General features: G+C 39.7%; 1 protein-coding gene across 1 annotated transcript in view; it reads left to right on the forward strand.

Annotated features, from left to right (window-relative positions):
* The window catches only part of cacna1g (calcium channel, voltage-dependent, T type, alpha 1G subunit), a 403,764-nt gene that overhangs the window by 308,842 nt on the left and 79,393 nt on the right, over positions 1–15,529 (forward strand). Inside the window, exon 23 of the mRNA XM_073918537.1 lies at positions 1–149. This exon is cut by the window's left edge and continues 36 nt beyond it. Within this exon, the coding sequence (XP_073774638.1) occupies positions 1–149 (149 nt within the window). The remainder of the gene's footprint in view (positions 150–15,529) is intronic.

The raw sequence follows: 15,529 nt of genomic DNA on the forward strand, positions 1-15,529 counted from the left end.
TACCTGAAGAGCAGCTGGAACATTCTGGATGGCATGCTGGTGATGATCTCTGTGATTGACATCCTCGTGTCCCTGATCTCCAACAGTGGCACCAAGATCCTGGGCATGTTACGTGTGCTGCGGTTACTGAGGACACTCAGGCCACTCAGGTAATCTTATCTCAACACCACTCATCATACAGCTATTCAGTCATTATACCAAAAAATAATCCACATTTAATGCACCAATAGACAAGCTGTGGGTTACACTTACACTTTTATTCAGAATTTAAGATCAATATTTAACACATTTATCTAATCAATAACAATTTCTGTGCAATAGTATTTTAAATATAGTTCAAAGTACTTGTTAGCATTACATTAGCCTTCGGTTTGGCACTACAGTATTTTTCAAAAACCATTTTACTACGATTGTCTGCTCAAGAAACTCAAGAAACTTTTGTGTTGTTTAATGTTTAATATTGATGTGGAAAAAGTATGCATTGTGATATAAAATTACCATTAAAAAAAGCTTTTTTCTTTTCTTATCTTTTAAAAATGCTTTTATTCATTGAGGACACGTGTTAAATTACATGTAAATACATTCATACTTTCTATTCATAATGAATCCTGAAAAGTAAAATTATACTTTCTAAGGGGTGATCACACCAAATGCACTTTTACATTCCAAAAACGCGTTTTTTTGCGCTTTTTATATTCGTAGGCAACGACTAAATCAGCTGTGTATTGTGCAAGAGTGTTGCTGTTGGTATTGGTACAATTTTTAATATTCAAGATTTGTGATTCATACAGCACCGGATATCTCAAAACAGAACAGGTTAAAATGTAAGGCGCGCAGTGCGCAAAACGCTCATGTCCGTTAGTAAATCATTCCGAAAGGTCACCTCTCAACATAAAAAGTGCGTTTGGTGAGATCGGCCCCATAGAAAAGTTATTTAAAATTGTGATAATATTCAATATTATGCAGTTTATATTATATTTCGCATCAAATGCACACAGTTTTTTTCTTTTGCTGAACACAAAATAAGATATTTGGGTAAATGCTGGTTGATGGGACCATTGATTTCTACAGCTTTTTTTTCAACAGAATAAAGAAACTAAAAAAACACAAAATTAAATTTTTGCGTAAACTATCCCATTATCCCAGTCGAAGAGACCTTTTTTTTTTTTTTCAAAAACATACAAATCTCAAACTTCTGAACAGTATGTGCACACAATTTTGGGTCAAAGTGCTAGATTAGCACATCCTAAATCAGCATCTACTTTCTAACAAGAGGCATAATTAATGGGACTGAAGTTCCACAATTATGCATCAGTTTGCACCTAATTGCTGCAGTATGTAGCTGCGTTTGTGTTTATGCATATGTATGTGCATTTGTGTGTACGCCTTGCTCTTTTCCTCCTGCAGAGGGAACTTCTGGAGGCCTTCCCTGCTCTTAAATATTTATGATAGATTGAAGCAGAAAATAAAAATCAAATATTCATCTTTCCTGCCCAATTTGCCCACAAAATGCTTACACTGGTCTTTTGCCCCCCGGTTGCTCTCTTCTCTTCTCTCTTTACAATTTCTCTTCAATTTGAGGTCAACCTCCACAAGCTATTCATTCAACTTTATCGGGAGATTTCATAAAAAAAATATACCACATTTTGGTATTTATTTATTTATTTTTACTTTTTACAACGTTAAAGTGAAAAATGTGCGGTCAACAACCGTTCTAAAAAGCACCTTGAATTGAAAAAGAAAGTTTAAATTTGTTTTTTCTTATTTATTTTATTTTATTTTTTCATCTAAATCAAATTCTTTTTAAGCCACAAGTATGTTTCTCATATAAATTATGTTCTTGCACCTGAGGACAAAACAAACAAAAATACACATTGGTAAATCAACAATTATTTTCTGCTAAAGATACCATTTGGATTTATTATTATTCTTATTATTATTATTATTATTATTATTATTATGCTGTATTAACTCTAATACTATTATTACACACAATTGTCTCCATTGTCAATTCTGTTAGCGGTTTAAAAAAGATATACAATTGCCAAAGGTTATGGACATCTGCCTTTGCATATACATGAACTTTAACAACATCCAAATCTTAATTCACATGATTTAATATGGTGTTTACTCAAAATGTTATAGTTCTTTCGGGAAGGGTTTGAGTGTGTTTATTGCATTTATTCATTTATTTAGCGAGAGGGCTTTCAATCTTCACACTTAATTTTCTAAAGGTGTTCAGTCGGGTTGAGGTCAGTACTCTGTGGAGGCCAAGTTACTTTACATTTATCTTATCCATGTCTTTATGGATCTTGCTTTGTGCACTGGTGCACTGTCATGTTTGAACAGGACTGTTCTCAAATTTGGGAGCGTGTATTTTCCCGAAATATCTAGGTATAAGTTTCTGTTGTTTCCAATTCGTATAATTTTGTTATAATACCACTAAAAGCTGAACATTAAATTTTTACTTACTTGGACTTGGAGTTGAACCTACCACACAAGTGGCAACATCTCAGCCTATTCTTTCACAAGTCAAAGGATTAATGGATGAAATTCCCAGTTTCTTTGAATAATGTATTCAGTAGTTTGAGTATTTTCTGAGTATTGTTTTTTTCTTCAGTACAATTTTTTTATGAAGTTATTTGCAGTCCAGAAGTTGCATCCACTTGATTCTTTCTGAATCCACATTTTTTTAGTATTTTTTTTGCATCTAATTTGTGTTTAAACGAGTGCCCATAAAGCATACTTGCTCGCTGAACTGTATCTGGACAAATAAAGCTGGGGTATTTTAAAAGAACAACAAATACGTCTCCCAGCAAATCTTTAAATACAGTCCTTCACCAGTTTTCTAAAACAGCTTATGCATGATTGATGTTACTACCTCTGAGCATCACTATTACTCCACTGCTGCTGAATAGTGCGTGCAGATCCAAGTATCCCTTTATAGATAATGAACAGTATGTGAAACAAATCCTGCATTTCTTTTAATGTTTTCATTCAGGCGGATATTGAATTTATCCACCAGTGGCGTCGTTACATAAGGTGAATTAACCTTTAAACAGTCTGTGTGATAAGGTCCCATTATAACTAATGACAGTAGCTTCAGTTGACTGTCAGAGAATGTAGAGCAGCCAGAGAGGAAAAAATGCCCTTTAAATTAAACATGAAGCGCTCTGTGTTTTCACCTCGAGCTGAACATTTTAAAAATTCGCACACTGAGCTGCCAGAATGCTCTGCTTCAGAGAACTTAACTGTGTGTGTGTGTGTGTGTATACTGTATGTGTGTATGCGTGCCTCTGCTTCGCCGAACACCTTTTGAAAGTTTTACTTCATGATCCTTCCCTCAATAGACTTTATATTAATGCACCTCTGTGTGAAGTCCAAGTTGAAATGAAAAGAAAGGCAAAGACAGCTGTAAAAAGTCTCCACAGCGTGGGCTCGGGCTCGGCTACTTCGGCAAAAGTGAATTTTGGGAGGGTTGGGTAATTCAGACCACATGTGTATCTGGACCACTCTGTGCACTGAACCTAAAGGGACAGCTCACCCCAAAATTAGTAATTTGCCTATTGTTTGCTAACATTTAAGTCACATCCAAGCTGCTCTAATTCAAAAATGTTACAAATATTTAAAAAATGAAATATTATTAGCGATAAATAACCTTTATGATCATAAAAACAAAGTATTTCTACTCCTTTACAAATGGAAGCCGCTAAATTGGCATTTACATGCTGCTTATATAAGCTCACTTGTAATATGAGTGCAATTAGGTTGAAATGTTATCAGCTTATTATTTCATTCATTCGTTTTCTTTTAGGTTTAGACTCTCTTAGTCTGCAACCCATCACTAGGAAACATCCATACACAATCGTTGAAACACATACACTATAGCCAATTTAGCTTACCCAATTCACCTACCACATGTGTTTGGATTTGTGTGGGAAACCGGAGCACGCAAACACAGGGAGGACATGCAAACTCCACACAGAAATGCCAACTGAGCCAGCCAAGGCCTGAACCAGCGACCTTCTTGCTGTGAGGCGATTGTGCTACCCACTGCGCCACCGTGACGCCAGCTTATTGTTTGTTTTTATTCATTCTTTAGCATTTAAATATAAAATATGTTGTTATATTTTTGAATATGCATAGCGAATTTGAGCCATCTATTCAATTGATTTGTTCAGATAACTGGTTCATTCAAGAATAAAGCACTTGCTTGTATTTTGGAGCAGTACAGTATGCATTTTTTTCCGTTTACATTGTCAAAGTTAAAAAGATAGTGAATCATACCATACCAAGCCTGATTAAGGTGACCCGTACCGTACCGTACTGTACCACTCAGTGGAATTAAGGCATAAATCAATAACAAAACACACACAGAGAGCATGATGTGCTGAACACAGACTAATATAAACCCAGTCAGAGTAACGGTAACCTTTTTTGCTCACCAGAGGCCTCATGTACAAAGACTTGCGTTGAAATCATACTAAAAAATTCTGATGTATGAAACTGCGTACGCACATTTACAGCTTTGTGCGTACGCAGTTTCATACATCAGAATTTTTTACTGCGTACGCAATGTTTTAGTATGATTTCAGTGGAATCCCACGCATATTCTCTTTGCACATCCGATTGAAACTGAAACTGAGTGCAACATGCACGAGCGCAAAACCCCTCCCTGCCTCCTACCCTGTATGAATATGCTAATGACTTTACTTTGGCAAAACCCAACGAAAAAGCAATGGCAAAAGCAAACAAAAAGAGAAACTTTGAACAGAATGTGAATTGAAGATGCTGCTTTCGAAGGTAGACCGGAGAAAAACTGTGTTATCTGCAAGTTTGTCATCCAGAATTAATAACAAAAGGTGGGTGTCACGAATCAAGACAAGGAGGATCCAAATGCGAGTGTTTTAATGAACAAAGGACACACGAAAGTTCAAACAAAAGAGAGCCACTGACCACAGCGATGACATCAAACAGACAGCGGATGATACCGGGAGACAACAGTCAGGAACAAGGACAAACAAGGACAAACAAGGACAACAACGGACTGATAACCAGCACATACCACAGGAGGAATTTTATAGCCAGCCAAATGAGGTTCAGCTGGAGGATGATAAGTCAGCTGATGACATCAGCTGATCCTAGCATGCTGTCAACACAAAAGTTAAACAAACACACACCCTCACACATGACAACACACAAGGCATGATACATAACATACAGGAGGAACACACAGATCCATAAACCGTGACAGTACCCTCTCTCCTAAGAGCGCCTCTTGGCGCTCCCAGAAGAGTTTACCTGGCGATTGTAATCATCGATGAGAGAATGATCCAATATGTCCCTTGCAGGAACCCAACTCCTCTCCTCTGGACCGTAACCCTCCCAGTCCACCAAGTACTGGAATCCTCGTCCCCTCCGTCTCGAGTCCAGAATGCGCTTAACCGAATAAACCGTCTCCCCTTCTACGAGACGCGGCGGGGGGGGAACCGGAGTGGGCGGATTAATGGCCGTATGAAAAACGGGCTTCAATTTAGAGACATGAAAAACGGGATGAATTCTCCTGTACGCTGGAGGAAGTTTGAGGCGGACTGCCACCGGACTAATGATCTTGGTGACAGAAAACGGGCCAATGAATTTAGGTGCAAGTTTGTTACATACGGTGCGGAGAGGAATATTTTTAGATGAAAGCCACACTTTTTGACCGACAACGTAAACGGGAGGCTTAGACCGGTGGCGATCGGCTTTAGCCTTGGTGCGCAAACCTACTTGAAGGAGGGTCTGTCTGGCCCTATTCCAAGTACGTCGACACCTCTGGACAAAGGCGTGGGCAGAGGGAACCGCGACTTCGGATTCCAGACTGGGAAAAGCAGGTGGCTGGTACCCTAAACTACACTCAAATGGAGAGAGGCCCGTGGCAGACACTGGTAATGAGTTATGTGCGTACTCAACCCATGAGAGCTGCTGGCTCCAGGAGGATGGATTCTGAGAGACTAAACATCGTAACATGCGTTCAAGATCTTGGTTGGCTCTCTCCGTTTGACCGTTACTCTGAGGATGGAAACCAGAAGAAAGACTAACAGTCGCCCCCATTAAATGACAAAACTCTCTCCAAAATTTAGAGATGAACTGAGGCCCCCTGTCAGAAACCACATCCGTCGGGAGGCCATGAATACGAAAGACATGGTCAATGACAGCAGCCGCTGTCTCTCTGGCTGATGGTAATTTGGGCAGAGGAATAAAGTGAGTGGCTTTCGAAAACCGGTCCACTACGGTCAAAATCACCGTATTCCCGTTGGAGGGGGGAAGACCCGTAACGAAATCTAGCGCAATATGGGACCAGGGTCTCGATGGCACTGACAGCGGCTGAAGAAGTCCAGCGGGGGGGCGATTGGAAGTCTTAGAAACAGCACAAACTGAGCAAGCCAACACAAAATTCCTTATGTCACGAGCCATAACTGGCCACCAGAATCGTTGTTTGATTAGATACAAGGTACGACTCACCCCTGGATGACAGGCCAACTTGGAAGAGTGACCCCAACGGATGACGTCAGACCGTAATTCCTCTGGCACAAATAAACGACTCGGTGGGCATCCAGGCGGAGGCGTTACCCCTTCTAAGGCCATGCGGACCCTCGACTCGATCTCCCAGGTGACAGCAGAGATAAAAAGTCTGCGTGGCACGATGGTCTCAGGAGATGATGCGCGCTCAGAGTGATCAAAAATTCGAGAAAGTGCATCAGGTTTAACATTCTTGGAACCTGGTCGGTACGAGATGGAAAAATCGAAACGTCCGAAAAATAAAGCCCACCGCGCCTGCCTAGAGTTCAATCTTTTGGCGGATTGGATGTACTCCAGATTTTTATGATCGGTCCAAACGATAAAGGGAACCCCCGAACCCTCTAGCCAATGACGCCACTCTTCCAATGCAAGCTTGATGGCCAACAGCTCTCGATTACCAATATCATAATTTTGTTCAGCATTGTTGAGACGATGAGAAAAATACGCGCAGGGATGCATCTTGCCGTCCGAGGAAGAGCGCTGGGACAGGATAGCACCGACCCCCACCTCTGATGCGTCAACCTCCACCACGAACTGCCGTGATGGATCAGGGGCAATAAGAATAGGTGCTGAAACAAAGCAGCTTTTCAGACGATCAAACGCAACTTGCGCTGCATTGGACCACCTGAACGGAGTCTTGAGGGAGGTTAAGGCAGTCAGAGGTGCGGCGAGCTGGCTGAAGTTGCGAATGAAACGCCGGTAAAAATTGGCAAAACCAAGAAACCTCTGCAGGGCCTTGCGGGAATCTGGGGTTGGCCAATCTACCACAGCCTGAACTTTCTCTGGATCCATGCGCATCCCCTCGACTGACACGATATGTCCCAGAAAAGGAACAGACTGTGCATGAAAAACGCATTTCTCCGCCTTGACATAAAGCCCATTCTCTAGCAGCCTCTGAAGCACTCGCCTGACGTGCTGAACGTGTTCCTGGAGAGAATGAGAAAATATCAGTATGTCATCCAGGTAAACATAAATAAACTGATCTAGCATATCTCTCAACACGTCATTCACGAGTGCTTGGAAGACTGCAGGGGCGTTGGACAGACCGAAAGGAAGAACACAATATTCAAAGTGCCCCCTGGGGGTATTAAAGGCAGTCTTCCATTCATCGCCTTCTCGAATGCGGACCAAATGGTAAGCATTGCGGAGGTCTAATTTCGTGAAAAAGGATGCCCCATGCAGACGTTCGAAGGCAGAAGACATCAGCGGCAAAGGATATGTATTCTTTACCGTGATAGCGTTCAGCCCTCGGTAGTCTATACAAGGACGGAGGGAGCCATCTTTCTTTTTCACAAAAAAAAACCCCGCCCCTGCTGGTGATGAAGAAGGGCGGATGATCTTGGCTGCTAGAGAATCAGAAATATATTTCTCCATGGCCTCCCTCTCTGGAACAGAGAGCGAATAAAGTTTGCCTTTAGGCGGAGACGTACCTGGCAATAACTCTATAGCACAGTCATAGGGACGATGTGGAGGCAGAGAAGCAGCTCGAGACTTACTGAACACTCTCTTCAGGTCGAGGTACTCCTTGGGCACGTTTGACAGATCCATGTGTTCTTCCTGAAAAACAGAACGAGACACAGAAGAACAGGCAGACAACAAACACGTAGCATGACAGCTCTCACTCCAAGATATTACAGATTCCTGTCTCCAGTTAATATGTGGATTGTGTATTACCAGCCAAGGATGCCCAAGGACTACTGGAGTGACAGGAGCTTCTGTTAAAAAAAAATGAATAATTTCAGAGTGGTTACCAGAGGTGATCAGTCTTATTGGACCAGTTGAATGAGTAATGGACGGAAGAGAAGAACCATTAAGAGCATGAACAGATATAGGTTGGGAGAGAGAAATCACAGGAAGTCTGAGTTTTTTTACTAAAGCAGAGTCAATAAAATTTCCCTCCGCCCCAGAGTCAATAATTGCTTGAGTACTAAAATTGCCAGATGACCACTCCAACATAACATTCAAAAGAGTAGCTGCAAGGGAAGATTTGTTCAAAGATACTCCACCCGTCAGTAAACTCTTTTCTACTGACGGGCTCTGGCTTTTACCCTCAATCGCGATGTGATCAACACCACCGCTGTGAAACACCAGGTCCTTGCTGCGGCGTCTGCGCTTTTCCTCCAGCGACAGCCTAGAGCGGCCCATCTGCATGCCTTCGGGATCCGCGAGGGGCGTGGCCTCCTGCCCCGGAACTACCGTGACAGCCGGAAAAGGTGATCTCACCAGAGCGTGCGTGCGTCGCGTGTTTCTCTCCCTGAGCTGAAGACGAGAATCCACACGAATGGCCAGATCAATGAGTTCGTCGAGGGTTTTAGGAAGATCCAGGGCGAATATTTTATCCTTTATCTGGTCTGCCAGCCCATGGAGAAAGACGTCCCACTGCGCCTGCGCGTTCCATTCGCTCTCGGCCGCCAGGGTGCGGAACTCAATGGAGTAGTCAGCGACACTCCGTTGCCCCTGCTGCAACTCTGTTAGCGCCCGTGCCGCCTCTCTGCCCGCCAAACCTCGATCGAATACCTTTTTAAGCTCTGTCGAAAAGGTGTCAAATGAAGAGCAGCATGGGAGTTTCCTCTCCCACACAGCAGTTCCCCACTGCGCCGCTCTCCCGGTGAGAAGCGTGATGACAAACGCCACTTTCGATTCCTCCGTGGAAAACGAGGAAGGCTGCAGGGAAAAGTACAATGAGCACTTCGCTAAAAAGGCTCGACAAAACTCAGGCTCTCCGGAGTAGAACGCTGGAGGTGGAAGGCTCGGCTCGGAAAATCCAGCTGTTCGCTCAGGAACCGGCATAGATGGACTAAGGTTAGCTGCAACAGGCTGCTGAAGACCGACAGCATGAAGACGTTGCAACCGTGTTGTGAGATCAGAGATCTGAGTGACCAGCGCCTGGACAGCGCAACTGATGGTGACCATCTGATCATCATGTCTGTTCATGCGTGTGGTAGCGTGTGCAACAACCTCAGCCAGACCGGAGACACTCGCTGGATCCATGTTTGATCAGTCCGTTCTGTCACGAATCAAGACAAGGAGGATCCAAATGCGAGTGTTTTAATGAACAAAGGACACACGAAAGTTCAAACAAAAGAGAGCCACTGACCACAGCGATGACATCAAACAGACAGCGGATGATACCGGGAGACAACAGTCAGGAACAAGGACAAACAAGGACAAACAAGGACAACAACGGACTGATAACCAGCACATACCACAGGAGGAATTTTATAGCCAGCCAAATGAGGTTCAGCTGGAGGATGATAAGTCAGCTGATGACATCAGCTGATCCTAGCACGCTGTCAACACAAAAGTTAAACAAACACACACCCTCACACATGACAACACACAAGGCATGATACATAACATACAGGAGGAACACACAGATCCATAAACCGTGACAGTGGGAGAGTTTAGCTGATGCGGTTAACACAGTTAGGTCTGATCTTCCACTAAATGGAATAAAAAAGAAATAGTGGGATGTAAAGGTGAAAATTTTGTTGCATCTTTGACAGCGTGAGTGGCGTAGCTCGTAACACGCAAGGCAACATGTTATGACACGTTCGAGCCTGAACTCGGTTCCAATCCAACGTCTGATGAAGTCATTCTTCTTTTTTTTCCCCGTTACATATCAGACTTTGCCTACTCTTCATCACGAGGAAGACAAGTAGGAATCATTAATAAGTCTGTGCATCTTATTTTGTTTGCACATTTATTGAATGGAAATGTTTCTGATTCATGTATGCAAATTCATCTTCAAATGGCGCCTTTATAGCACCTCGAGCCCAGGGCTCCCCCCCTTTTGCAGGGCGAGTGGAGATTGAGCTCAGGTCTATCTCAAACTCCCCCGCTGCTGAGGCCAAGGCGAACTTCCTGAGAGTAAGACATTTTAAAAAAGGTTTAGGCTTATTTTATCTATAATATAGAGCACATTTGGATCTTGGGAGGAAACCGGGGAACCCGGGGGAAACCCACGCGGACAAGGGGAGAACATGCAAACTCCACACAGAAATACCAGATGGCTCAGCGAGGACCCAACACATTGGTATTCTTGCTGTGAGGCAACAGTGCTAGTCACTGGGCCACCGTGCTGCTCATTCTGGATAAAGGAGGAAGAAGGGGAGGAGGGGGGTTTCTTCCAAACGAAGATAGTTGTAGAAAGGAAATGAGGATTTATATAATGATTTGGGATCCTTTGATTGGAGGATCATAATCAGCTAATGTAGACCAGCTGGGTCAATCATGAGCACATGCTCCTCTCGAAATTAGTTTAAAATTAAACTTCACTTAATGTTTGGCTGGTCAACTACATGGTATGGAAACCTTATATACCTGCTAGACATGCGGATGAACCCGTCTCATACAGCTGCCCTTGCACGGCTCAAAGACACGTTGTAGAGTGCAATTTAACACAACTGCCTTTAGGAGTTGCCAATGGAAAAAAAACAGATACACACAAGAAATGCACGTACGCCAGGCATTTATTTGGCTTGGACCAACGCACATTCCCACGTTCATTTCAGCGTTAGTAAATCCAAACGTGAGCGTGAAACCTGGCATACGCAAAGTGTTTGTGCGTACGCAGCGTTGATACATGAGGCCCCAGATCTCCTGTGGATAAAGGTGAAAGTTAAACTTGACAAAAAAGAGTGATAGAGATGTATCGCAATGTATTTTGATTAAAGAAAACGGCCAGGAATTGATCTCCGCATGAGCATATGACAGTTGAGCTGAGTGATTTGAAATGGTTTAGCCATCTATCGTCTACGCATCAAATTTCACAGTAAACACAATAAATTAACAAAAGATAAATTAACTAAACATATGTCTCTTTAGAGTGGAGATGAATAAATGTGTAATCTGTAAATCTTGCATTTTGTGTTCTGAGGCAAAACATGTTTCGTGCTGTCGTTGCCCAGTAATGCACAGTAAAAAAAATTCAATCCCACAAAAGTCCAACATACGTAGTAAGTGAAATAAACGTTTAAAATAACCAAGGAAGGAAATGTGTCAATGTTGTGCAACTAGAAAACATTTGGCTTATCAAACGCATCCTGAGGCATGCACCGGGCTTTTACGCTATAGTGGAATTTACATGAGAACGAGGAAACAGTGTCTGAGGCTCACTGTATGACCATTTACTGATCTATTGTTATTCTACTATACATTGGTATACGTAAATTTTTGTTATTGTTGTTTTTGTTATTTTTGTTTTTGTATTTTAAAAGTCTGGGCCTCCCCCAATCGTCACAGTAGTGTGGGTGTTACAATGTCAACTATGTATTAGACCTGTTTTAGTACGTCATTGTGCTACAGACTGCATCGAGGACATCTTGAAATTAATGGAGAAAAACAAATTAAAATAAATGTTGTTTTGTGCAAAATGCAAGCCACTTAATATTAACTACTTTTTAAAAATTTTGGCTGTATAAGGCAGATGTAATTTTTTTTTTTAAATTGTGCTGATATTTGCAAAAATGTCTCGGTTGTGGTATCGCTGTGCACATTTGTGCAAAATTTTTTTTGCTTTCTCCATATCTAGCATAACTGTTGCCATCAATGCAATATCCAATATAAGTGAGCAATTACAATAAATGCAATAAAATCCAAATCGTAGTTTAGTGCTTAAATCAGACTACCTAGTCAGGCAAAAAAAAGTCTTTTAGACCCTAAAGATTTTTCCAAAATTTTTGCAAACAATTTTAATGAGCTAAATTTAAACAAATTCTATTTCGTAGTGTTCGTAGTGTTCAATTGTTGAAATTCAACCTAAATAAATTGTTTGCAACCACTAAAAATATTAGTAAAATGCAGGATTTTTTTTTCAGTGTAGTAAATATAAATTATTAATTATTATATTGCTTTGAGCTTTACCAGTGATGGGTTGCAGCTGGAGTGGTGTCCGCTGCGTAAAATATATGCTGGATAAGTTGGCGGTTTATTCCACTGGGCCGACCCCAGATTAATAAAAGGACTAATCCAAAAAAATGAATGACTGAATATTGCTTTGAGCAGCATAAACATACTTCAAAATATCTCATTTTATAATACAAGTTTACATTGACATCAAAATAAGAAAAGAAAACAAAAAAATCTAAATTAGCTTCACAATTCGCTCATATTGCCATTTATTCACGTGAAACAGTGTGTTTGTTTGGATTAATGTGTGTGTAATCCTTATCAACTATTAATGGCAATGTTACACAGAGGTGTGTGCGTTTTAGTCTTCAGACAGGATGATTTATGCGTTGTGTTAAGGGGGATGTGTGCACTCTGTAAATTCATCAACTCTTTGACCCGCAGTTTTAAGCCCTGCACTGTATGTTGCACTGCGCATCACCCTCACGGATCTAAATTAATCTCACACGCGCATAAAGAACCATCCATCCTGCACTGACTATATGTCCCAGAGGAACAGATCCTCCCTTAAACACCTGACGCCAGCATCTCTTTACTGATATCACTCTATTCTGTCTTCTAGAAGGTCCTTGACCTCTTCCAATGCAAACAACTTGACATAATGTATCACTGTGTTATTGGTTGCGCTAATTCATTTCTTAAGGTTAATTACAGTGCAGATTTTCGTCCATTCTGAGGCAATTGTTAAGCTAATGTAGCCATGCTTGATTGAAATATTTTTTCCCAGCTATGTTTAAACTACCGAGAGGAAGATTTTCAGAAAAAGACAATAAGGACAGAATGGCACATTCGGATTTAATCCGGATTCCAGATAACTTTTGTCTTGTTTTTTTTTAACATAATTGCTTGTGTTGTAGTGGAATCGTAATTCTACTGGAAAATGCAAGTGTGCAAGAACAGAATTAGAGCGAATAAAGTGAAATTGTTCAGTCATTATTTACTCACCCTGGTGCGTTAAAGCAACACTATTAAAATATTTTATTTATACCAAGTTTTTTTAACTATATTTTATAAAAAAGGCTATTTCAGTTTCGTTCAAAATCAGTGTTTCTTGGCTTTTATTTATCATTGTTTAAATCTCCTAGCAATTTCCAAGTGAAAATCATTTTACATTTGTTTCCAGTACAAGTCAAATAAATAATAAGTAAATATTTTGAAAAGTCAGTGCTACAAGTTTGGAAAGACTTGGGAGCATGTATAAAACATCAGAAAGTGTGTGTACGTGTGTATCAGGAACACACAGCTTGAATCCTCCAAACTGATGGTTCCAGCCCAACTACAGCATCCTTTAATTACGGGCAGGATGTAAACGTGACTGTGTGTTCTGGGAATAAGAGGCTTCTTCTGTGCTCTACTTATTGTTGCTTTGTTTTATTTATTTATTTATTTAAACCTTTCACAACACAAAGACCGAATTGGAGCGATGAAAATGAGAAATTCAGCTTTTCTGTAGACTTTCAAAACTGAAGCCATAGCACATGTTTCCAGAAACCAGAAGTGTCACCTCAGCATCACATTCAAAAAAGAACAGCTCCATTTGGTTAATATGCCATGGTGTTTACAACAGTATTGTTTTAAAACAATACCTAAATGTTTGGAACAATACCTAAAAAGCACTAAAGTGTACCTCTTAAAATTTTAGGTACTAATATATACTTTTGTACCAATGTGGACCCTTTAAGTACAAATGTTGAAAAGGTACCACACCAGTGACAGCTCGCGTACCTTTATTTCTGAGAATGGTGTTACCATGTTATATATATAATCGCTTAATCACCTATTTAGACATGTTAAATTATGTAAGCATGCAACTTCATTGTGTTGTGGAATGTCTGTTTACTGAAAGCATCACAACACTTCAGGCGCTAGCACCCTCTATTGGTGAGGGGTTGAAAACGCTTTAAAATATGTCAGCATATTTCTTTGCTGTTTCTTATTATATTTACAGTTGAAGTCAGAATTATTAACTCCCCTTTGATTTTTTTTCTTTTTTAAAAATATTTCCCAAATTATGTGATAATATTTTATTTCTTCTAGAGAAAGTCTTATTTGGCTAAAATAAAAGCAGTTTTTAATTTTTAAAAAAACCCACAATTATTAGTTTCTTTAAGCTATATATATATATATATATATATATATATATATATATATATATATATATATATATATATATATATATATATATATATATAGTCTACAGAACAAACTATTGTTATACAATAACTTGCCTAATTGTCCTAACCTTGAAAACATCTAGTAAAATATTATTTACTGTCATTAGGGCAAAGATAAAATAAATCAGTTATTAGAAATTACTTATTTAAACTATTATGTTTAAAAACATATTTATCATATTTCATTATTATATTAGAATCATATGTATGTTTATGTATATTTATGTATATTAAAATGTATGTTTAAAAATGAAGAAATCTGCTCTCCGTAAACAGAAATTTGTGAGAAAAAAATAAACAGCGCAGGCTATTAATTCAAGGGTGCTAATAATTCTAACTTAAACTGTATGCTACTACAGTATTAACATAGTATTATTATTGATTATTATATGCTACTATATTATTTATTCATATTTGTACATTAAAATGTAATTAAAATTAAGGTGTTGTTATTATTATTTTTATTATTATTATTAGAAATAATTTTCATTTTAACAATTTTATTTATGATATTTTGCAATGTAATTTAGTATAATTATTAAGAACCTTAGCTGAAATAGGAAATCATTCTCATCTCATCTCATTCTCATCATGTAGTTCAGCTTAAAACTATAATAATGTAGAAAATGAGAAATAAACCTAAAAATTAAATGAAATCTAAACTGAGACAGTAAATCAAACTATATAATGTAAACTTAGTATTTACTTGGTGATGCTAAAATGAGACTTATAGTTCATCAGAAAACATTTCTCCCTGTGAGCAGGTCATATCATTACACTGGATTGTCCCTCACTTATTGAGTCAAAGATGAGCGTGGGTCTAGACATATTGATTCTTCTCATCGTTTGACATTTCCATAATTGATTTTACGGTATTACCTGAA

The sequence above is a fragment of the Danio rerio genome, chromosome 12 (genome assembly GCF_049306965.1).
Source record: "Danio rerio strain Tuebingen ecotype United States chromosome 12, GRCz12tu, whole genome shotgun sequence".
In the NCBI taxonomy this organism is placed as follows: Eukaryota; Metazoa; Chordata; class Actinopteri; order Cypriniformes; family Danionidae; genus Danio; species Danio rerio.